At 33.7% G+C, this 26524-nt stretch overlaps 1 protein-coding gene across 1 annotated transcript in view; it reads right to left on the reverse strand.

The window, feature by feature from the left end:
* Nucleotides 1–26524, reverse strand: part of SMC6 (Structural maintenance of chromosomes 6) — a 594918-nt gene that overhangs the window by 84478 nt on the left and 483916 nt on the right. The window contains exons 20-21 of the mRNA XM_090398426.1: nt 4605–4720; nt 159–258 (exon numbers count right to left, since the gene is read on the reverse strand). Of these exons, the coding sequence (XP_090254552.1) occupies nt 159–258; nt 4605–4720 (216 nt within the window). The remainder of the gene's footprint in view (nt 1–158; nt 259–4604; nt 4721–26524) is intronic.

Here is a 26524-nt window from a genome sequence, read left to right on the forward strand (position 1 = left end):
TGACAGAAATATTTCCTAAAATATCACTATTCATAAGTATTATGCAAAATCACTGAATTTACTACAATTGATATGCAAAAACAGCACATTTGTTCATTCATACTGTTAATAGCTAAAATATTCAATACGTTGGAGTAACATCAGTAATTCTTATTCACCTGGACAATTCTTTGGAGATTTGATATGTCACTGCTAATTCTTCTATACATCATTGTTATTTCTAAATATTTTGCTGTTACTTCTTCTTTTGTCCCACTGCTGAAGAAAAAAAGAATTATTTTTAAAAATGATAGTAAACAGTAAACTATCTCTTTCCAAGTATTTGAATTATTTAAGTACACTTTATTTCAGCAAATTTCTAAGTCTAATTTCTATGTCAACTGTTGTATGGGGAAGTTAAGTCTAAGTATGAAAAGAAACTGGCTCTGCAAGTTTAAAAAAAAAGAAAAAAGAATTCTATCACTATGCTGCAAGTAAAAGAAAGAATAAGCATGAAATTATATAACTCTGATGGTCTGCAGGTCTGCATGCAACAGATGCAGAAAAGATTGTTCAATTAATGAGTGCCCATTTTGCAAAAAGTTACCAACTTGGTATATGCAACATTGAGCTCACTGCTACCTCTTCACTAAATGAAGGAATTTGGGCATATGAGGAAGAGGTACTAGAGCTTCTGAACAAACTGAATAAGAATTTGGGTATTGGGACTAATGGGATATCAACATGGATGTTAAAAGATTAGTTTTTCATCCAACTACATAATTTGGGCCTCAGAACAGGAAAGATTCAATAAGAGTGAAAGGAATGTATGATAATCCCATTGCACAAGGGTGGTACAAAGAATGTTGTATCAAACTATTGACCTTTTCACAAATTAACATGATAGCACAAGGAAATGAGTGAATAATGTATTTAATAGCAATACATTTCAACCTAAAAATTACAAGTCATCATTCAACTGTCTGATAATGAGATATAATTTTCAGGTTTAAATATAAGCTATTAAATATATTATTCACTCTTTTCCTTGAGTTATCGTCTTGTTTTGTGAACCCTTATGGCACAAGTATTGCTGAAACCACAACTATTGGCCTATCAGTATATCTGGAGTGGTAATTAAGATTTTGGAAAACTTGGTAAAGGCTCACATACAGAAACAAGTTAAAAGAGAATCTATAGTTTGCAATGGAAGATTATGTTTGAACAACTTGTTCACATTTCATAATAATGTTAATTTCATAACTGCCAAGATAGACAAGAAGAAGGGATACACCATGATACCTTCGGATTTTGCCATTTGACATGCTACAAAATGGAAGACCATTGTATAAATAGGAGATTATGGGATTAGGTTATAAAATATTAGCATGGATAAGAGGATGGATAACTGACAGATATAAAGTGATATACTGTGGATGTGAATCTGCAAGATTTAAGAAAACCAGTGGTGTCACACAAGAAAGGATTTGACAGGAGACATAGAGCTATTTGTTCATGACACAAAGATAGGCAGGTTAATTAGGAATATGAAGCTGATATGCAGTATTTGCAGAATGATTTGACCATGTGAGAATTATGAGCATGTAAAAATGACTGTAACTTCAATGTTAGTACAGTCATGCAATTTTCTGTAATGAGATATCCAATGTCTTTATATTGGTGGGATTATGTCAGAAGAAACTAATCAGGCTAGGGATCTTGGAGTGTTTAGCAGATAGGAAGTTAAAATGCAAGGACCATATAGTAAAGACTGTAAATATAACTTAGAGGATAATTGCAGTGCTGATATGAACCTTGACATTTAAGGATAAAGAAGACATTTTGCCTCTTTAAAAGGCCTTGATATAAGACCTCTCTTGGACTATTGTGTGTATGGATCTAGTGTAGTGATTCTGATACAGTGGATAGAGTGCAAAGGAGAGTGTTAAAAATGATATCAAGATTGTGGAATACAGAGCATGAAGACTGACTGAGAATTTGTGGACTGGAGACACTAGCAAACAAAAGAAAGAGGGCAAGATATGATTGAAACTTACAAACTTCTGAATGGTCATACAGGATACCAGCAGATGGAATTTTTTTTATTTTATGGAGGGTAGAAAGAGAATAAGAAGGCATCCATGAAACTTGAGAATGAATAGTGAAGAAGAGGATGAGAACTATATTTTCTCTCATAGAGTGAGGAATGGGACATTCACATGTGGAGGTAGTAAGTACATATGGTGTGAATGAATTGAAGAAAAGATATGACAGTTGGTGCAGGTGATATGTGGCCTTCCTTGTTGAGTCCCTGACTCTTTGGAGGTTACTCTTAATAATCATATTAAAAAAAAAGGACTGAAATGTGTATCAGTATTTTTAGACCTCCATGGAGTCATTAAGTTCACTACAGGAGTCTTTCTATTCTGCAGACTACATACCTCAATGAGAACGCTTTCAATTTTGTACATCACTATCCACAATGGTAAGGTTTCCAGGGATGATCTCTTGTTCTTGTTAAACACCCTTAGATCTATATGATAACTTGCTCTCACCAATTATATCATCTCTCTCTCTCCTGATATTACCCTAGCTCTGCAAACTATACTCCCACAATCTCTCTGCATATGCAACATCTCCCAGTTCTGATAAAACCTTAATTATTTACTTTTGGATAATCATCAGCATTTCTTTACCTCCTAACATTTGACTTTTATCTTCAAATATGGCCTCATCAATGATTTATACAATAGCACAACTGCATTGATATTCAGACTTGTTATTATCATTTTCAATGTAAACATTCTTTTAACAACTTTCACAACTGATATAATGTATCCCCTAAACTTTTTCCCTTTATTACCAGTTCTCTTAATGCTTTCACTTCCTGAAGTGCAATTCTGCAAATTAAAGGTATTAGCAAAACAAGTTTTCTCAGCCAGGTTGGCAGGAAAATGACCCAGAGGAAGACCAAGATATAGGTGGATTGATACGGTACAAAGTGCCTTAGACGATAGAAATATAAGATCTGATAATGTTGGAGTCTTGACAAGTAACAGACTGATTTGGAGGAAAATTTTAGTAATGATATAAATTTTTCATGTAGTACTATCATATCCTGTACACCCCTTGAGGGTACATGTCAGGAATTTGATGATGATGATCATTGCATTTCCTCTGGATTAAGGTCAAACTGAAGATATGAAAACCTACGCTTAGCCACTTCACAGGTCAGTCCAACATGATCACTATCACAAACCAGATGCAGAACAGTCTGCATTTGCAGAATTCAATTTCATTCTTCTCCTGAGATTTTGCTATCTAATCAATGCTCGAATAATTAAAGTCACCCATGATTATCACTTGTCTGGCATCGTTCAGGTTAATTTGGTCATGCATTTCGTCATCACCAGCAACCAATTCACTAGGTCTGTAACAATAACCCACTAGGTATTTGATCTTGTCAGACATCACCTCACACCATATGGCTTAAAATTCGGTACTACATGGAAAAGTGTTACTAGTATTGCATTCACAACTTTCTACTCTAAAGTGAATTCAAATAATACAGTATCGATGGGGAGAGAGGGGTGCTACTGATAGCACCCCCCCTCTCTTGTTTATCCTTCCTAAAAATACTATATCCTTTACACTCAATACCAATTAGTACATCTGTGTCTGAGAGCCAGGTCTCACTAATGTCTACAATCTGAGATCCAACATATTTACCAAACCCACAAACTCTACCCTTTTGTTACATGTCTGGTATTTGTGTGCAGAATTAAATAAGTCACCATCAGGATCTTTTCAGACACTTTCTTCCGTACTCTGTACAAAGTATAATTTGATGTCTGAAGTGGATGCATACACAATCATTCTTTCATTATAATAACCTCCATGATTAAGCACAAGCATATCATTAACACAGTTATATAATTTAGTCATTCTTCTTATGCATAAATTTTCACTATTTTTCCCATTATGATCTAGTTTTCCATATAAGAATGAAATGCAGAAGAAGGAAAAAAAAAAACTATGATTAACTGCAGCAAATATAAACATGCAAGACTTTTTTTTTTTTTTTTGAATCAGCAGTAGATTTAAAAAAACCCAACCAAATCTTGGTTGTGTGAGATTTCCCAAGATTTGGGATACTAATTCTTAGACTTCCTGTTTAACAGTCAAGGCTGCCTGCAGGTGCCCACTTCAGGCTTCCAGCTTAATATCTTTCACTTTTCTGCCTCTATGAGAGAGAAACAAACTACTGGCGCCATTAAACTGTATTTAATTCTTTCACCATGCTATTTTCATTCCATTAAAACTTAACACCAGCCAATATACACATACACATAATCCTACAGACAAAAGAGTTTTTTTCAGTTATCTGACCCTCATTCGTTTAATGAATCATTGAGTGACAAATGTCAACTTACTTCTGGAGCACTACCATGTAACTGTGGAGTATTGCATCATAAAATATTAGTGTTAACATTAAATTCTTTATTTCATTATGTAATTTTAGGTGTATAGTCATTTAACCATATCAAAAGTTAGTATTAAATTTTGTTTATAACAAATCTTAATTCTAAAGATGACAATAACAACAGTTTATCAAAAATAATTACTTTTCTTCTTGACTTTTAAGAAGATTTTCAAAGTGTCTTATCTCATTCTGAATAATTTCTGGATTCCTAATGGTTTGGATACGTTCACTGATGGTCAAAGCTTTCTCTGTATTCTCCTGTTAATTAAAAAAAGTTAGTTATCTGAACTTTACAGACTGTTTTATGATAAAAAAATATATAAATTACACACACACACACACACACACACACACACACACACACACACACACACACACACACACACACACACACACACACACAGAGAGAGAGAGAGAGAATAGCTTAGGTCTCCCAGAATCTATGTTGATGCACATTATTTTCACAAGTGGCTGATATGAATAATTATATAAAGATACATAAAAAAAAGTTTGCCTGCAGATGTGGAACACTGAAATCGGAACAAAAGATTGACACAGTTATTTTCTTATTCTCACTAAAAAAAAAAAAAAAAAGTGTGATAATTTTAGGACAATTAGTCTCATTAGCCAGCAAGCAAAATATGTTTAAACATTTTGCTCTAAAGAATTGAAGCCAAAATGGAATTCAAATTTTTCAGACTTCCAGTCTGGATTTAGAAAGAACTGGAGTAGAATAGACCATATATTTATACTCCATAAAACAGGAGATAAATACCCGTGTTGTGGAGTCAGAGTCAGCAAAAATGTACAGACTCTGACTTCTAATGAATTTAAATTGTAATATAAATATGTTAAAATTTCCTATTTCAGAGATAATAATTTGATTAACCTATTTTTTTCAGTTATATTTTAATTTCGAGTTCTCTGCAAATTTCAAAATAAAACATATTTTATAATAATTTATATATATTAGTGAAAGAAGCACTCCATGAAAAAATTCACAATGGCAAAAAAAAAAAAAAAAAAAAAAAAAAAAGTGTCAACAAAGTCAGCTGTTTTTGAACACTTTACAATAACAATAGATGGTAAATATTGTGTGTGTGTCAATGTATTATAGAAGATGATGATTGTAAAAAAAGCATGTGATGCAAAAATTAGAAGTTTTATTGTGGTTCTGATAAAAATGCAACTACAAGAGTATCACATTTGCATTTTCATCCTAAATACAAGCTGTGAATGAGAAAGAACAATAAAAATATTCCCTCTACTTCAGGGCAAAAGAAAGATCAGAAATCTACTGGAGGGTAAACACAACTACTAAGATTCTTTACATCTGACAAAGTTACTGTAACAATGATGTCAGAAGGGTTTAAAAACTACATAATTGAAATGGCAGTGAAGAATAGTATACCTCTATGCTTTTTTTTTTTGCAACCAGCCTTTTTAGGCATAAATTGAGAAATGGCTAGACAACTTCAAGTTTTCTGGAAAGAGAAAGCATAAGTAGACTGATAATTGAAGAGGCCAAATGTAAGAAAGAAGAACTTTGAAAAAGTCTGAAGAGATGTTTTGTCTTTATTAAAATGGATGCATGCACATGTCACAGAGTCAATTATTTTGCTATTAATGTTAGATTTGTTAATGAAAACAATAAAACTCAGACATTGGTAGTAAAGGACATCCAGGCACATCACAACAGAAAATTTTAACAGGTTAAAGCTGTATAACTGAGATGAAATCTCTACATAGCATTTAAAGGAATGCAGAGAACCAATTAGCTTCTGACCTAATACCTAATCCTCTCATGGTACACCCTGTTTGGTATCTACCTGTATACTGAACAAATGAGGATGGGCTGGCAATTTGGAACTTAGCTGACCAAACTGTATTCTTATTGGCTTAAACCACAAATAAAATGATGATAAAACATGACAGAATTTTCAAGCTGGCTAGGGCATTGTCCAGTTAAACAAGGCCCCTGTTGTTTTTGTCAGGAAACCAGGGCGAACAGAAAAGTCAGCTACTAGAACAAATTCTGAAACACACTCCAATCACCATTTACAGGTTAAAGATGTATAACTGAGAGGAGACCTCCACAAAGCATTTAAAGGAGAGGCAAGAACCAACAAAATCAGTACTATCAACATAAGAAGCCTGAATGGCAAAGAAATGAAGATGGCTGAAGAATTGGATAAGTACCGTACCAGATCGATATAATATGGGTGACTGAAAAACAAAAAAAAGACAAAACTTGTGAGATCTTTCTAAGTAATAAATACAAAAAGTTATATTTAAGCAATAACAATCAGGGAAAAGAAGGAGTAGCTATAGTATTCAACACTAAATACGAAGCTAATCTTCTTGAATGGCAGGCAGTCTCAAGTAGAGTAACGTGGGCAAATATGAGAATGGGGAACTGGACAATGAGACTTATTTGTGCCTATGGTCCCACAGAAGGTTCTACTAAGGTAGAAGTGGACGAATTTTTTGATGCTTTAGAAAAAGCAACTGATACAATGAAAAAGGAAAAGTTGGAGATCTAAATAGCAGAGTAGGAAATTATTGTCAGATATACAAAAATATTTTGTGAAAATCTGGAAATTTTCACAAAATTTTCAAATTTTGTGAAAAAAAAGAGCAAAGCTAATAATAATGGCAAATACCTGTTGGATTTCTCCTCAGAACATGAACTGGTTATTACTAACACAATATTCCAACATAAAAATGTGCATAAATTCACATAGAGAAGAGAGTCAAGAAACTATTTGGTTCTTAAACAGGATAAAATTGAATTTATTGAAAAAGAAGAACATGTAAGAAAGTTTTAAAGTAAATAAAAGTTGTGAAGCTCTCAGATGTGAACTGTAGACTAAAATACACAAGCATTATTCAAGCAAAAATGAAAGACTTTGAAAACAGGAACCAAACCTTGGAGATTCAGTGGAAAGCCCTGAAGAAAACATCAATTCATTCAGCCAGAGAGGCATGTGGTGAGGTTGTCTGCAAGGGTAAAAAAATCAGAACTCCGTGGTGGGCACAGGAAGTTAAAGAGAAAGTGAATGAAAAGAAGAAAGCATATTGAAAGTTTCTGGAAAATAAGTCTGCTCGTGCTCTGGAAAGCTAAACACTGGGTAAAACTAGCTAAACAAAAGTCATGGAAAGACTTTGGCAAGAACATAGAAAATAAATATTAGGAAGGTGGCAAAATATTCTGGACATTGTTGAAAATGCTCAAAAATGGAGGAAAGAGTACTGTAAAAGGAATTAGAGATGATAAAGGTGACATAGTAGAGTGATGTCTACTATGATGTATAGAGTAATTACTTCAAAAAATTGCTAAATGAAACAAGCACTTACAACACAGTGGGAAACACTCATCAGGTAAGCAATCAGGAATACATATCCATACTTGAAGTAGAAAAAGACATCAAAAGCCTGAAATGTAGAAAGGCAATGGGAGTAGATGATATTCGACCAGAAATGCTGATATATGGAGATATGAAAGTCTTGCAATGCTGCACTGCATAATTCAGAAAGCCTGGACATAGGACGAATTCCAGATGATTGGAGTGGAGCTCTCATAGTACCCATATATAAAAAGGAAAATAAAACTGAATGTGAGAATTACAGAGGTATTTCCCGATTGAGTGTTCCTGGTAAGATTCATGTAAGTATACTTGAGAAACGGTTAGGAAGGATTGTGTAAAGGAAGCTTGGTGAAGAACAAGCTAGATTCAGGCCAAATAGTCGCTGTCAGGATCAGATTTTCACTTTATGACAAATAGTTGGGAAATTGAGGGAATATAACAAAAATCTGTATTTAAGTTTTGCAGATCTGAAAAAAGCATATGACAAGATGCGAAGAGAAAAGCTGTTCAAAATGCTACAGTTATATGGTGTCAATGGGACATTATATCAAGCAATACTTAGTCTTTATTTGAGTTGTAATTCAATTAGAATTGAAGGAAGTACAGGAAGATGGTCTGATGTTAAATCTGGTGTCAAACAAGGTTACTATTCATTCTGTTATCCTGAGACAATACTGTTATTCAGTATCTATATGAATCACATTATGAAGGAAAGCAGTATTAAACCTGATATCAAAATTGAAGATGTCTCGGCTCTTTACTTTGTGCAGATGATGTTATACTTTTAACTAAATCCAGTACAAGTCTGCAAGATTCCTTGACTAAAATGAATAACTGTTGTAAGAAATTTGGTATGAAAATTAGCAATAAGACAGACAAAATAGGCAGAAACATTGAAAATATCAACTGCATTGTAAATGGAGAACTATAGAACAAGAAAAACATTTCAGCTACTTAGGCACAATTTTTAGTAAAGAGGGTAACATTAAATATGGAAATAGATAACAGAATCAACAAAGACAGTATGACAGGAAGTCAACTGAATACATTTATATGGAATAAGAGAGAAATTAGTCAAACTAAATCAGCTGTATATAAGACAGTGTTCAAACCAATTTTAACTTATGAAGCTGACAGCAAAGCTAGAAATAAAACACTTAACCAAAGACTAGAGACCACAGATATGAGTCCTGAGAAAGATTACGGGCATGAACAGATGGCATCAATAGCAATATCATATTAAAAATAAGGATATTAGGAAAGAATTGAACATTGTTAGCATCCAGGAATGTGTTAGCAAAGCTAATCTCAGGTGGTATGGTCACTTAAACAGAATGGGAGAGGAAAGATTAGCAAAACAAGTGTTCTCTGCCAGGTTGGCAAACAAAAGATCCAGAGGAAGACCAAGATATAGTGGATTGATACAGTAAAAATGCCTTAAAAGACAGAAATATAAGATCTGATAATGCTAGAGTCTTAACAGATTGATTTGGAGGAAAATAGTAATGATGTAAGTTTGTCATTTAGTACTATCATAATATCCTGTACATCCCTTGAGGGTACATGTCAGGAATTTGATGATGATGACAGTTCTGAAAAGTAGCCTCATGATCCATGTTGGCAGGGATGAAATGTGTTGTAAGTTGAGTGCTTTCAAATGATATCAATCAAATTAAATAATTAGAATATTTATTATTTATTTCATATATTGATATATAAAGAAAGGAGTCAGAATCAAAGGGACCATAAATTGAGAAGTTGGAGTTGGAGGTTTTATATACTGACTCCACAGATGAAAAATACATAGAACATAATAAAGTAAGATGTCATAATTTTATTGATCTACAGAAAGAAAACTTTGATTCTAGCTGCAATGATGCTCTTTGGAAAATTCTACAACATTATGGAATAGACAGCAAAATAATACAATTGATTAAATCCCTGTACTCATCTTTCAATACACTTTCTTCTTCTTCATGACTGCTTCTTTAACTTCTTGAGTCCATAACAGAGATTTGATTTTTCTATCCTTGCAGAGAGTGTCATCACATACTTCCCTAGATAAATCAATCAATGTTTTCTTCAGTCTCTTTCACTTTTTCTTTATTCAAAAGAGTGACAGTGAACATGAGCTTACAGATATTCACATCCTTGTGTATTACTGTGGAATTGAATGTGTTTTCTTTTGTTTTTGATATGTTTATTGAAAAGATGAATAATGTCAGGGGAGAAAGCATTTTAAATTTACTGATTTTTCTAAATTTATACTCCCCAACATCATTGACCTTTTTATTTTTGCCATTCACACTGATTACTTCTCTTGGAAGAGCAAATCATATAAACAAATAGATGATGCTTCCATGCTCTCACCCCTCTGGCCAATTTCTATATGGAGCATTTTGAAAAAAATGTTATTGATACTACCAGTCTCAAACCCTCTACTTGGTTGTTAAGATATATCGATGATGTGTTCTCTATTCGACAACATGGCTCACACACATCAGACTTTTTCTTCCTCCACCTCAACAGCCCCAAAGAATCCAGTTCACTACTGAAAAAGAAAAAAAAAACAAACAAACAAACCAACAACTTGCCTTTTTTTAGATACTCTAATTATATGTCTGCCCAGTGGGTACCCTTTCTTTCTCAGTTTGCAGAAAGATACATATAAACTTTCCCACATCCCCACCCCCCTTTCAACAATATAGGATCATCAAAACCCTTGTCAACAGAGTCTCAAACCTCTGTTCTACACAAGCTTCCCTTACAGTGGAACCTACTTTTATTCGCCAAACCTTCCTGTTCAATGGTAAAATGCCAAAAAAATTTACAAATTATCTGTCCCTTTAACCTCCTCACATCCCTCTCAACATCAAGACTACAGCAATGCCATTACTATTTCCTATATCCAGGGCACTTCAGACAATATAGCCAGAACTTTCTCAGCATTGCTTGGCATTAAAAAGAATTTTTGCACATTCAAAATGCATCCTATTGGCTGTTTTTTTTGGGGATAAGGATTGAATACTTGTCTTTTTATTGTATGTTTCTATTTTTGGAACATTAGTGAAAAGAATTACTATGTCCAGGCTTGCAATTGGTTTGAAGACTAAAATTAGGCTTTTTTTTTTTTTTTTTTTTTTTTTTTAAGTTTGCTGCAGATTCTAAAAAGAATTGTTCAAGTTTGTATTTGTTGTGATGGAGCTTGGCAGTTTTTCCCATCTAATTCTGTGTAAGTTATCTAAGAGATAGTCTACTAGACCTGATTGACCATAGTTGTGGCAGCTGATGTATTTTTGTGTTCTTCTAGCGGATGTTAGCAGATCTTCCAGTCTGACCATAATATGATAATTTACAAGAACAAGGAATTTTGTAAACACCTGGAATAGACAGGGTAGAAAGAGGGAGGCCTGCTTCAAATCTCATTTGAAGCAGGCTTCCCTTCTCTGCTCTCCTAAGGATTCGCTTTCTGCCCTGTCTATTCCAGGTGTTTATAAAGTTCTCTAACACAAATTCCTACATTAAAACTTTCACAAACAGTCGTGGTCTATTCTTTTTCTTAATTTGGCCAACTCACTTAGATTCCTGCTCAACAAGTCCGATTTATTTTAGAAACAGTGCAGTTGTAAATAAACAAACAGGCAGCACTCTTTTAACAAGAAAGTCAAATGACAATTATTTACATTACTATGAAATATACACAATTTTAACGTTAGGGAGATTGCTTTCTCTATCCATCTATAAAAACTCTTTAGCAAAAATTAGAACATTCTTTCTTCAACATTAAATACTTTCTTTAACACATAAGGTTACCTACTCTCAGTTTACAAATTTTTACTTATTAATCTCTAAGCTTACTCGTAAAGAGGTTACTTAAATCTGTGTTAAGTTATCTTTACACATTTGATATCAACCTCTAACATGCCAATTGATTCTCTTATGGACATTTCTTAACACTATATTTAAGATATATATTAAACATATATCTTAAAAGTCTTTCTAGTATCAACTATAACAGGAATTATATAAAAGTTTTGAACTTACAAAGGCTGTGTATCTCACATTCAGTCAAAAGTCTTTCACTAAAAGTTCTATGGCAATTCTTTAGTCTCAGATCTTCAGGAAAGTTTGGCTCGGCTGCATCTCATCGGGAACATAGCGGGCTGTGGGCTCATTCAGCTGCGGCAAAAGGTTACTCTCCCTTGGCGAAAAGAAAAACTTACGAGCAAAGGTGCTTCCGGAAATTTGCCTTGCCTTTTCTCCTCTGCTTGGGCTCGCCGAAAATGCCTGGATGACTGTCTTCTTTTTCTGCTGTTTCAACAGCTAGAACTGCCGCCAACTGTTAATTGGATCCCTCTCTGGCCTGGAAACTTTTCTCCGGCAATTTGAAACCTTGTCTGCAGCCTAGAAGTAGTCTCTTTCTAGCGACGTCTCGAACCAAGAAGCTCCTTTTTGGAAGTGGGAAACTCCTCTCTCAAGAAACGTAGATCTGGGCAGCCTCTCTGATGATGACTCTGGACTGGGTGGCCTCCTCTCTGGCAGCAATTCTGAAACCGGGATCCCTTCTGCTTGCTTCGTCCCTTTTTATTAGGCCTCCTCTGAGACCTTGCATGAAGTTTGGCAACCTCCAAAGAATCGGTATGAGTCTTTCATCTTAAGTTTCAAGTTCGGCACGCTTTTGGTTCTCCTCCACTTTCTTTTGATTGTAAGTTGCTGGCCATCGGAAAGTTGTTTGAACTCTTTCTGACTGACTTCAGAGATGTTTACACTTAGAGCCTGTAAGCCTTCCTCATACAAGTTTCAATAACAATCTTTCTAATGCTGCCATGTACAGCTTCGGCGACAAAAACATTGCCTTTGTTTTTAACACTCTAACATATTCTTATTAAAGCAGTATATACAGTTAGCTTCAAAAGAGTTATTTACAAAAACATCTAATACAAACTATACCGAGACAAAAAAAGTTTATTATTTTTACAATATTCACATGGGACTTAACCTAAGTAAAAAATCAATGTAATGTGCTTTGGAATATTTAATATTTAAGCTACAATCGAGTTTTTACACTTTGCTTATAATTGTATTCACTCGGCTAGCTGTTTGAAAATTAATTCATTTACCCAGACTTATAAGAAAATTACCGATTTGACAATTTTAACGAAAAATAAATAAACAATAGCAATACACTTAAAGCAAATTAAAAATAACGATAAATAAAATATTATGTTTTCAGTTTTAATTAAATTTGTAAGTAAGGAGGAATACACAAGAGATCAACCAAAAATCTCACCGCGATCGACGGGTTGAATACCCCCTGCTGTACAGTGTTAACAAAAAAAAAAAAACAAAGGATGATTTTTACACCGAGTCTAGTCTTGCTTAATCCATCATGGTACACTTGTATCTACTAGTAGTATGTTGCAGCAAGCCCACAAACCAGCAGTCATCATAATTGTGAATGCATGGTTTCCATTGTTTAAACATTTTCAAATATTATCCACTAGAAATGTGAACTGTTATTATTTGCTTTCTAGTTTTTAGTTTATTCATGTTATTTTCTGAAGAAGTGAAACAAAGAATTTTACAAAACTAGTCAAAATAAAAATATAGTTCTATAAGTATAATAGAGTATCTTTTCCCTTTACTCAACTCAGATGTAACATTATGAAATATGAACAAAGTGAATAAAACATGACCTTCCTTCAGTAAAACCCAGTCTGTTTCTTTGAGTTTTCATGCTTTTCTACTGTAACTGGACTAAAATTATCAATTACTCCCCCCTCTCCTATCTGCTTGGATCTTCACAAAAAATGCTATAACGTTTACGCTTAATTGCAACATTTGACCCTGATGGCCATGTTTCATACTGCCGACCATCTTAGGCCACAATGTATTTGCCAACGCAACAAATTCCACCCCTTTCTTCCTGATGCTCCTGGCATACATGTATAGACATAAATTTAACAGGGATTTTTTCTTATAATTAAATTTGCAGTGTCCATGGACAGTTGGCCAACTTTCTCTTTTCCTGACCTTTGCCAGATACGTAAAAACATTCATATCATTATCATATTTGCATACTATTTCTGAACACACACACACACACACACACACACACACACACACACACACACACACACACACACACCCTCTTCATTCCTCCCATGAACTCTGCATTAGATCTGACTCCGATAAGTAATTTTCCCAGGCTCCTGATGCCAAATCTATTCACATGTGCAGGCTGTCCCTCAAGTCCTTTTCTACCTCAAACTCACTCCATGCATTCAAAAACTTATATCCCCATTTCTTCTGCACAACCTGCACATTGAATTATTTTTGACCACAGCCCCAAAAAGAAGCCATTTGAAAAAAGCATCAAATCATGGAATCTCAATGAAACACTGAAAAAAAAAAAAAAAATCAGTTAAGGAGACACACGTGGTAAAGTTTGCAAAGATAGAAAAATAAGAATGCATATCGAATACTATTACCAAATAAGTCTACAGATGACCTAAAAGAATACAGAGAAAAATGTAAGAGAACTATGCTATGTATAAAAGTAGCTAAACAAAAAGTCATGGGAAGACTTCGGAAGGAATCTAGAAGATAAATATGAGAAAGTTGGCACAATGTTCTGGTGGCTATTAAAAAGCTTAGAAATAGATGAAAGAGTACTATAAAAGTAACAAAGGATGATAAACATGACATGAAAACTGATAAGATATTCTAGATGTCTGGAGTATTTACTTTGAAAAACTGTTTAACAAAATGAGGTGACAGAATAGTATTAGATAGTAGTAAAAATATTCCAAAATACAAACAGGAGTGCATATCAAAGCTTGAGATAGAAAAAAAAAAGTTATGAAAAGCCTGAAATGTAGAAAAGAAGGTGGAGAAGATGATACTCAACCAGAAATGCTCAAATATATAAGGGGATTAAAGTTTTGTAGCCACTGCAAAATTCAGGCCCTCTATATTATGCAGACCTTACAACAAAAAATTATGCTCTCTGCATAATTCAGAGAGCCAGGACAGAAGGTCAAATTCTAGATGAAGAGCTCTCATAGTTCCTATCTATAAAAAAGAGGAAAAAATCTGAATGTGAGAATTACAGAGAATAAAATTTCTTTACTAAATGTTCCAGGCGAGATTTTTGCAAGCATACTTCAAAAGAGGCTAAGAAAAAATTGTGGAAGAGAAACTTGGAGAAGAACAAATTATGTTGACAAATAGAGGTTATCAAGATCAGATTTTCACTTTATGACAAATAGTTGAGAAATCCTGGAATATAACAGGATCAATTAAGTTTTGTAGATCTGGAAAAGGCTTACTACTAGGTGCCCAATGAAAAGCTTTTCATAATGCTACTCATTTTATGAGGTAAAGGGAACATTATATTGAGCAATACATACAGTCTAATATTTAAGTTGCAAATCTGCAAATCAGCAGTTAAAATTGATGGAAATACAAGAAGACGGTTTGATGTAAAATCAGGTGTAAGAGAAGGGTGCACATTTCTCTAATTCATCATCTATATGTATGGCATTATGCAGATGATGATGTACTCTCAAACATCCAGTGCAAGTATTCAGGATTCTTTAACAAGATTGCAAAACAGCTATAACAAATTTGGCATGAAAATCACAGTTGAATAAATATATATGGAATAAGAGAGAAATTAGCCATAAAACTAAAGTAACAGCACAGAAGATAGTGTTCAAACCAGTTTTAAGTTATGGATCTGATAGTTGGGTTCGAAATAAAGAGACCAAAGACATGAGAGTTCTGAAGATGGTCAGGGGAACGAACAGATGGCATTAATAGCAGAATCATATTAAATATGAAAATATTTTGAGTGAATCTTATATTGTTAGCATTTACAAACAAGTGAGCAGAGCTAATCTAAGATGGTATGGTCACAAGGAAAGGTTACAAAACAGGTGTTTTATGCCAAGACAGCAGGAAAAAGACTCAGAGGAAGATCAAGATCTAGGTGGATTGATTAAGTCAGAAGTGTCCTAGAAGATTGAAATATATGATAATAATACTGAAGTGTTAACAAATAACAGAATAATTTGGAGCAATACTGTTGATGGAAGATTAGTAATAATGTAAACTTAATCATGTCATACTGTCGTAATAGCCTGTACACCCTGTGTAGGTACATATCAGAAAACTGATGATGATATAATCATTCACAGAGATGAGGGAATAAAACATAGAATGTTTAAATTTATGAAATTTATTTATAAATTTTTAATTTAATTAATAATTTATAAATTTATTAAATATTATATTAAAGAACAACATGACCAATATTATATTACTCACTGAGTAAGATTTCCAATATGAATCTACTGATTCTATGAATATCTGTTATAATAACAATGCACATTTTAATAAAAAATAACATTGTAAATTTACTTAACACTTAATTATTATTATACAGGAGTCCAAAGACTCATCACTGGAGGTGACCAGATTTTTTTTTTCATTTATTTTATATCCGTATAGTATTTTTGGCAGTCCGCTATTGTCCATTTGATTTATATGTTCTAATAATTTTTGTTTATATTTACTTATATTGAACTTAATTGATTTGATATTCAGAGACTGAAAATTTTCTTCATTTGTTTTATGGTCTCACTTGGTATACCAGCTCTTTTCATGAGAGAAATTTCATTTGCGTTCTTTGAATCCGTTTTTTCATTCTTCTTTTATATGGTCTATGTTTCACTTCCATGTAACTTGGCTTAGAGAGAACATGATATAGTCTGATTCTGGTGTGTTTTTATCTCAAGGATGGCTTATAAAATATATTAATCAATATGCCATTTACTTTAACGAAATGTCTATTTTTTTATCTTCATTCGCATCCCAGGTATCTGAACGTATTCACTTGCTCTAATATTTTCTTATGTATCACTTATTTAAATTAAGGGGATATTTAATCCCACATGTGAGATTTATGTGGGATTTTATGTGAAAAACTATGTGGGATTTAATATCCCCTTAATTTAAATAATGTTTACATCGCCGAAATGAAGCCTATTGGCTCTTTATTTTAAATAACATATGTATCACTATTTTAGTTCTTAATATTCGGTTTTTACCTTTGAAAGTCAATATTTTTGTCATTACTTGGATATTTCCATATTATACTGTTCTGAAATTTCCTTTCATGATCATTCTGAAAACTCTGTAGATCATCTTCTGATGTAGCTAATACAATTTGATTCTTTGAAGTCATTAGCCTCTATATACAAGTAGCTCAGACGTGAATTTATTTCACATGCAAAACTTTGCGTTGCTTACTTGGGAAAAGGATTAAAACCAAGTATAAAATTTCTTGGTATCTTTAACGTATAATAAACCCATGGTTAAAAAAAACTTTCTATATCTTTCTTTCATTCAGAGATTTTTTTATTAATAAGATCAAGCACCTTTTATCTACTTGTATATGAGATATATATGATTACTGAATTACTTCAACCTTGGTATCTCTCCCCGGTCTGGCTCCCACTGATAAGAGATAAAGGTCGAAACTGGTTGATAGCTTGATTCCAGGGGAGCAGAGTTTTTTGCTTTGAGCATCCACGGATTTGGATCCATTGGGGTGGCCTGTATTAGGGCTTCCTTGGCTGATGCTTTTCCCTGGAATATGAGCTCTTCTGCTTGGTGATAGGGTGAGCCTGTAACTGAGCAGAGGCACTGCCGAGTTAAATCATTCTTCAGGTCGCTTAAAGAGGGGAAACTGGTCTGAGTAGTGACCCTTTCCATTATGCATGCCCGAAAGGGGGTGTGCTTTGCATTATGGGATTCATACATACTAAGGCGAATGATATGAAGTCATTAGCCTCTCTATACCAGTAGCTCAGACGTGAATATATTTCACATGCAAAAATTTGTTTTGCTTACTTGGGAAAAGGATTAAAAACCAAGTATAAGGAAGTTATTGTTGCTCCATGCCCACAGCAATAAGCTATACATATCCCCTGGGTGGTGCTAAATGAGCAACAGCAATAGGCAGCCAATCCATCCTAACCTGAACAAATTCATGATGTCTACTAAATATATAAACCAAATATAAAATTTCTTGGTGTCTTTAACATATAATAAACATATGGTAAAAAAAAAAAAAACTTTTAATGTGTTTTTATTCTGATATTTGTTCTAATTTGACTGCTATTCTATTTCCTGTGTTTATTTCATGAAAAAGCTGTAAGAGCTTTTTTCATATATTTAGATTGGTAACATCTTAAATAGGTTTCTCTATTAATTTTCTCAAAGGGTTTTTCATAATCAATGAAGGCCATGTCTGTGTTTCGTTTAGAAATTTTTTCTTTACTTTCTCAATTAAGGTTTTTAGAGCGAAATTTGAGTCTGTGCAAGATTGGTCTTCCGGAACCCATTCTGTCATTCTGGTAGTTTGATCTCTACAATACTGGTCAGCTTCACATTTAATATTCCAGCATATAGCAGAATAATTCTACGGTAATTATAGCAGTCATCTTTACTTCCCCTTTTTTTTTTTTAATAAACAGAATAACCATGTTTTTCTCTAAGAGTTTGGAGTTTTGTAGTTGCAAACAAACTATGGTGCACAGGTGTATATAACGCATCACATTAAATGCATAGCAGGGGCGAATGCTGGTCTTGAAATTCACGCTTGCTTTCGTTATCATTCAGGGAGCGAGAGGTCTGATTGAAGACTGATTAGCAGAATTTAAAACTATATATTTAGAAATTTATGTACATTTAATTATAGAAATACAACATCCTTCTCAATTTAGCTACTTGAATACAAATTGTACCTTATGGTTTTTCTTTATGAACTGGTCAATAACATCGTCATAAAAAGTTGGTTATAACTTAATTTTCCCAAGCAACATGCACACTTGTAAAGGGAGTGGAAGTGGCTATGCGAGCGCATGAAACCACAGTGCTGCAGCGAGGACCTGGAAGCTCACACAACTGAACAAGCCAAGAAAGCTTTGACCAGACTAGTAAGCATCAACCTTCGATACAATCTATCCTATCCCAATGGCTTTAACAGGCCTTTAAGGCCCACAACCTTCCAAGCATGCTTGGATTTCGTAACCGAAATACGAGGATAGAATGGTCACTCCTATGCCTCAAGGTATTCTTGGCTGTATCCATGTGTGTTCACGGGGCCGGTTTGCCTGCTTGCGGGATGAAAAACACCAGATAAACTGGCGGAAAAAACCCTACTGCCCGCGCCCAAGACCGGCTAACTTGGCTATGGCTGAGGAAGATCCTTCAGTTCCTCACGTCTCCGACGGGAATTGAACCTAGGACACTCCTTAAGCGGTACGCAGTGAAGAGAGACTCAAATGTGCCGCCATCTCGTGGTCCCTAACCCTAACACAATATATTTAATGTCTGAAATAATGTGGGTTCTACGGTCGATTTTCTTCAGTTTACAGGACGAAAAACCCGAGTTTCCGGGAGGAAAAACCTGCTTGCCCGTGCCAGAGATCGACTAACTCGGGAACCGGTCGAAAAAAGGCTTAGAAAAATTTCCTCTAGTCGCCGACTAGACTCGAAACCAAGTCTTCCTTCGTGTGGCCAAGCGCGGCGGTGTGCAAACGCCACATCCGCAGAGCTACACAGGCTCCCAATAATAAATATATATATATATATATATATTACAAAGTTTTGAAATAAAAATATTTCTGCTACAACGAAGTTTGGCAGAATCAACAATATTATTACTACCTTATTTCTGTTTTTTGTGTGGGAGAAATAGGGTAAAATGTCACTCTTATAATTATATCAGATATTATAATGGCAAAAATAGTAAAAAAATCATTTGCACTTTCTCTTCAAAACACAAAGAAAGAACATTATAAATTCACCCAGTGGAAAAGAAAATACTACACATTTTCTTCTCTTATCTGATTTTTTTTCTTGTAGTACAAAGAAGAAATCACTGCATACAGGTTACATTATAATGAACAGAGAAATCATGTGAGAAAAAATTATTCGTGTAAGATTCAAATATCAGCAGACATAACATTTTCTCCTAGATTACATATTTAAAGTAACTAAACCTTTGCTACTATTTTACACTAAAATGAATGGGTATGTTCCCCAAGTGATTTACGTTTGTAATTGCGAACGATTTATGAAATACATTCTCTGAAATATCTGCAGATTGAATAGGTCTATATACCCCCCCACACATCCCAAAAAAAGAGATTATGAAACTCATATGCACTTTTTCTTTTAAAATAATTGAAATCCTCTTTTTCAAGATAACTGTATGAAATAATTTCTAATTTTTCGATAATAAAAGTGAAACTGATCACTATAAATTAAGAAATTATTTTGGCATAAATAATTTCTTAATTTATGTATTTCATAAATGTATCAGCATGTAAAAGAAATGTCAGTATTTCTGTTAGGGTAATCTTGAAGACATTCTTGATGTATTCTGCACTATAGATTAAGGCACTTTAGTGTGACTTGAGTGTTCTGTCTTTTCTTTCTCAATAGCACTGAGTGTAATAAGCCTTCAGCTTTTCCTCCAGCTAAGAGGATATTACGAAGTATTTCTAAGACCTAGATTATTTCAGAAATAGCAACCAGCAACAGAAGTAGTAATATTTAGATTTTTTTAAAGAAAAACAAACAAAAATAATACTACTGAACTTTCTTTTGTGTGGTATGCATATAAACAATTTTGCATGGTGAAAATATAGCATATTATTTCTAAAATTTCAAATTTCACATAATTTCAGCAGACAGTAGAACAACTGGTTTTAGATTGCAAATAAATAGTATACAGAATTAGAAGCTTCACGGTACAATCTGATTGCCGTATATCTTTTGTCAAAATGGTAAAATGAAGTAATAGATTTTGAATACGGTCTAGAAAAAGCTTTCAAGTGAATGCAAGCTTTCAAGAAAATGCAATTGAGTTCCAGGAGAGGATAAGGAAGGGGGAAGCATTAGAAAATCATCAAAATGAGCAAAAATTTTGAATCATTCCATATATCATATTTTTCATATTATATTTTCAACATATCTACGAGAATATGCACTGGATATTATCGTAATGTGTATAATACAAATAAATAAATAAATAAAAGATGAAGGCAAAGAATCACTGCTAAAATATCATTGGATATAAATTTTTGATACCAAAAAGACTCACAATTGGAAACTGAGTAATGCAATTTAGCATTTTAACTTTTTTTTTTTTTTTGTCTTCATGAACAACAAAAAATCATTTCTAAAACTGAAATGTGATGATCCATATAATGCTATTTGACTAGGAACGAAAACAAAAGGACATATTTATTTCAATAAATATGACTTAAAAATATAAATATTTGACATAATATTTTTAAAGAACATTTGAAAATTCTGAAATTCGAAAAAAATTGTTTCTATATTATAAATAAGTGAAAGAACAATCAGTGCAACTCTTCCTTCCGGTGCACTGATTTGTAGAATAAAATACACCAAATTTACTATCACTAAATAGATTCATTGCAAAGGCTGATCGCTGGTCATTTCAAGATTGATTATTTTTGCACATGTGAAATTTTGAAATTTGTTTCCATTTTTGGGAAGAGACACAATAAATCCATTTAGAGGCAAAAAAGGTCAAATATCTTAGGACAGTAAAGGGAATTTTAAGCGAGACAATAGATGTAAAGACGGGAACACAAAGGCCACTCAGCAATAGTTAATCCACTAATGGCTATAGAATAGCCACAACGAGGTTAACATTAAGGGAGGAGAAAGGTAATGGCATGATAAAAGATAGAATGCCAACGAAGTTTTGATCCATCAAAAAAGCTAGGGAGAGCTGACTATTTCATCCACATCAGCCGGTTGGGCGTTAACAATTCAATTTAAACTTTCTCCTAGTCCAGCATATCAAAATATACCTTCATAGCATATTGACCTTCTTACATTGAAATAAACATTGAATTCGCCTTGTTGAGCCAGCACCGTGCCCTCAGGCAAGATTATCTACTATTCCAAATACCCGAGGCACAAAAAAGTATTCTGCAGTGCCATTTCACATTCCCAGCATCAAGAATATTTCTGAGCTCTTAAAGGAAAGTCAGAAATAAAAATCAAGACATCCTTTAAAAGAGAGGATTAAGATTATTTCATGAATCAATAAATAACTCAAACATCGCTTACTTTTATCTAGATAATTACTAATAGAGTTCAGAGTAGTTTCCTAATTATATTTAAATATATATATCAGTGGCGTAGATTTCCCAATTAGGTCGGATGTGCTGTCGTGTGGCTTATGCAAACTGCGTTACAAAATTCCTGCCATTTTGACAGTGTGATTGAATTTTTATGAATGTATCGATGTATGAAAGTTTTGAGAGTTCATAGCGCATCAGCAATCTTAATTGATTACATATTAATCGTAGAATCACTTTGATTACTTTAACTTTTCAATTAACTTTAGCCAAATCTGTGTAGAGTGGGGGTCAATGTGTTTGTTTGAAGATATATTATAAGTTATGTTATATTATATTATGTTATCTTATTTATAATATAAGTAATATAAACTAGATAATACTATATCTGGTTAGTGTATATTTCGCTTCGTTTTCTAAGAATTTTCTTTTGTTTACTGAGACTCAGTATACACTTTATGCAATAATAGGATACATAATGTCCGATCATTATAGGAATTACCCACACGTTTGGGAATGCTACCATGCATTATTTTATTTTTTATTTTTAGTGTCAGTGGCTGTTCTGTGTTTTCAATAATGGAAGGTAGCTCACACATATTAGTATTCTGTGTATTATAACTTCTTATAATACACAGAAGTATTCATTTTTATTACGGAATAGATAAATTTTTACTACTTCTGTTTTGTCCCAATGAAAATGTCCATATACCATTAAAGAAACTTTCCAACTTCAACAGATGTTATAGTGCACAAGCCAGAAAAAAGGTGGATTTGTTTAATACTAAATACAGTAAAAAGACGATTGTTCCTAAATATTCCTATAATTTCATCAGTGGCGCACCCAGACCAGGGAACAGGGGGAGGGGGCCCTTGCTCCCAAAGAAAAAGGAAAAAACTGGAAAATTTTCCCAAAATGTTTACTTAATTAAAGTTAATTTTTAAAAATTTATGTTGTGTCGTGTCTTCTATTTCTATACTACATATGAATTAGCGATCATTGCAAATGCTCAGTCATAGGTTGTATGCGATGCGTAGTATGAATTCTCAATCATCTACTTAACTCCCCCCCCCCCCAAGATTAAATCTCGAGTGCACTACTGTGTGAATATATGTAAATATAAAAAGAAAAAAAATTATGAGAATTTCTTCATTGTTTAACACAAAATATGCAGATTCAGTTTATTCTCAATACATTTTTTTAAAAATGAAATATTTTGCAGTAAATATGTTTAAATCTTTCAAAACTTGGTATAGGTCATCTGTGACAGATTTATAAGCTTTGTCAAACTGTATTCCCAGCAGCGTAGGAACACTTTGGCATTGGAGAAGTTGCCAAGGGCACTAGTGACCTGCTGTGTTACCAAGCGTGTTACATTGCAACTGTCTAACTATATATATTACGAATAGTTAGGAATTTGTCTAGAGAGATAAAAGACTAGCAACACTGCCGAGTGTTCCACACACACTCAGATAATCTAACATCGCGACTATAAGAATGATTCATTCCGAATGAGTAGTAATCTCAGTTGTGCTGTGTAATGTTATTAATGGTTGTAGAGAATGGGAGGTGGGGGGTAGCGGTTAACAGTTTGCTAAATTCAACTATGAAACGCAGTCGTTTTAATAAAGTATCATAGGTTTCAGAAGTTAAGTCTGCTATACACAGAAGTGACCGGTACATTGATTATACAGACAGAGCTTACAAGAATACAATCTTCGGCATTGATCGAAGTTACCTTAGCTTCCTCTACTGAAAAGAACACTTAAAATAACTTGAGCTTATGAGGACTGTATTTTTGTAAGCTCTCAGGTCAAATTTAGGAAACTTTCATAGTTTCTAGAAATATTCATTTAGAACTCATTTTGTATCTTTAATATCCACTATTTCTATGTAATTTATTATACAATTTCTTGGCTTGTGACATTTTTCATTTACCTTTTGAAAAGGCGCCATAATTCTAAATTTTTCAATTTTTATTCCAACGTATATGATAAATCATATGGATTCATTCAAGTGCCAAAAATCCGGAGCAATCCGCGACCATTTCAGCCGCACGAAAAAAAAACTATTTTCCTATAGCGATTACTGTGAATAACTTGCATGTTTCTCAGTATTAATGTATCCACCGGCATGCTTTTAAAGCAGTATGCCCTAAAAATCAGTAATTTTTGAAGAGTTATTTTATTCATCCGTTGCGATATACGGGGATTATAAAAATTAAGATATTTCAGAAAGGAAGTGCATCGGTAGCATAGCATAATCATTGGAGCCTTTCAAAAATCGTAGCTATGCGCCTTCTTTAAGTGTCCCATTTTCAATAAAACATAGTGTTAGTGGCACCCTTCTGACACCAGCCCAACCACTGCGTTTCTACCTCTGCAAAACGATATATCTCTTAGCCTTAATGCAGTGTTTCTCAACGTGGGACGTACGTCCCACAGGGGGAAATTTGAATTTTTTTTTTGGGGGGGAGGAGCAATTAGAAAATGTATATGTACATATTGATATTATAATAACAGAAACGTATTCCTTTTAAGGCAGTGTTTCTCAACCTTTTTGGATCATGCTCCACCTCGTCTCAAATATTGATGCCCCCCCTCTAGCATAATAGTCAGCCAAGTTTGGGGGCATCAAAATCTTTGAGACGAGGTGGAGCACGATCCAAAAAGGTTGAGAAACACTGCCTTAAAAGGAATACGTTTCTGTTATAACAGTCAAAGTTTCTCATGGTATGTGTGATATAACACAAGTTAACGAAATAATTTTGTTACGGAGGATGAACAGTGTGAAGGAAGTTTGGTTTTACAATTTGAAGTGCCATGGTGTTTTTATAAAAGTGGAATGCTCAAAAAAACATTTGCTTATACCAAGAGAATGGGGTAGGGAAGAAAGAAAAAAGAAGACCATGTAACTGCTTGATGTGATAGCCAGAATAAAGAAAACATCACAGAAATAAAGCTAACAGGAAGTCAGATAGCTCTAACGAACAACTGCCGATACTCCTGTGATTCATTTACCATAATTTATAATTTTACTTACCTTTAAAATTATCGTGAATTTTTATTTATTTTTTATTTTTTTCTCTAACTCTTTAGAATAGCAGAGTGGACACTACATCTGCTTATTACACATACATACAGAATATATATTTTAATTCTGACCATTTTGAATTGCATTGCTTTTTAAAATTTGAAATGCATTTAAAAATTTTTTTTAAATTTTATTTTCTGAAATAGTACAACAATTATTATTTATTATTTTATATTTTTTGAATGGGAGGGGATTTAGAATTTTCCATTTTATTGAAAGGATGTAAGTTATGTACAGTTTAAGAAAACAACGTCTTTCCATTAGAAGCAGACAATGCAGCAAGTCAAACTACGGTTTTTGTTTATAGTTTGTTCTGATAAATATTTCTCCCTGCTTTGGGAATCTTCTAACAGCTAATTTCTTTTGTTTGTAAGAAAGACATTATGGCAAAAATATTATTTACTATTTTTTATTTATTATTTTTATGTTTATTAAACTGATGTAACCAAAAAGCTTTAGTGAATATGTTTTAATTTAACAATAACACGAGAAGCATTTATAGGCCCCAAGATTAGTGACATGGGGCCATTAATCCTTCAAATTATTATTATCATTACAGTAATACCAGTCTTATGACGTTCTGCTTTATGAAGTTCCGCTTATATGACGCTTTTCAATTATAACCAGTGCCCATTTATACGATGGGGGGGGGGGGGGTCTGATGAAAATCCACAAGAAAAATCTATTAATTTTGTTTTCTTAGATTAAAAGAAAAAGAAAAAATTATCACAATTTGAAACATGCAGTTAAAGGATTTTAAGATATGTTCTTTCTTGTGGTTATAACAGTTTCTTATCAAAACATTCCAGCCTCCCCACCATACAATGCAGCTGTAGCTCATACGATGGTTTTTTAGCAACGAGCAGCTCCTGTGAAACAATCGCTGCGTTCTTCTGTTTCTATTAATTTACAACATTCATTACTTGTTTCCAGTAGCGCACTCAGGATTTAATCTTGGGGGGGGGGGGGGGTTGAGTAGGCGATTTGAGAATACACACTATGCATTGCATACGACCAATGACTGAGCATCTTTCCTGTTTCTTTTTTTTTTTTTGTGGGGGGGGGGGGTGAAGGCCCCTTGACCCCCCTCCATGAGTATAATAAATTTAGTTTAATCCTTTATCCAAGTGTGAGCAAACAAAGTTTGCACTTGAAAGTATCTTCAGGACTGGGGTAAGGTGGTACAACACCAGGACACTCCTTGCAAAGGTGGAGCAAGCTACCAACAATCCTATCTCAGTATCTCCCATAATGCAAAACACATCTCCTTGCAAATATGTCTAATGTTATGCATTAAGGGATGGGCCATAACCCAGATTAGTTTCGACCTTTATCGAGGTCTCTTCAGTGGGAGCCAGGCCCAAGTGGAGATACCAGGCAGAAGCATTAGTAGGTCATCTCTACT

The sequence above is a fragment of the Typopeltis vanoorti genome, chromosome 9, assembly GCF_054136105.1.
Source record: "Typopeltis vanoorti isolate ZY-2024b chromosome 9, IOZ_Tvanoo_1.0, whole genome shotgun sequence".
NCBI lineage: Eukaryota > Metazoa > Arthropoda > Arachnida > Uropygi > Thelyphonidae > Typopeltis > Typopeltis vanoorti.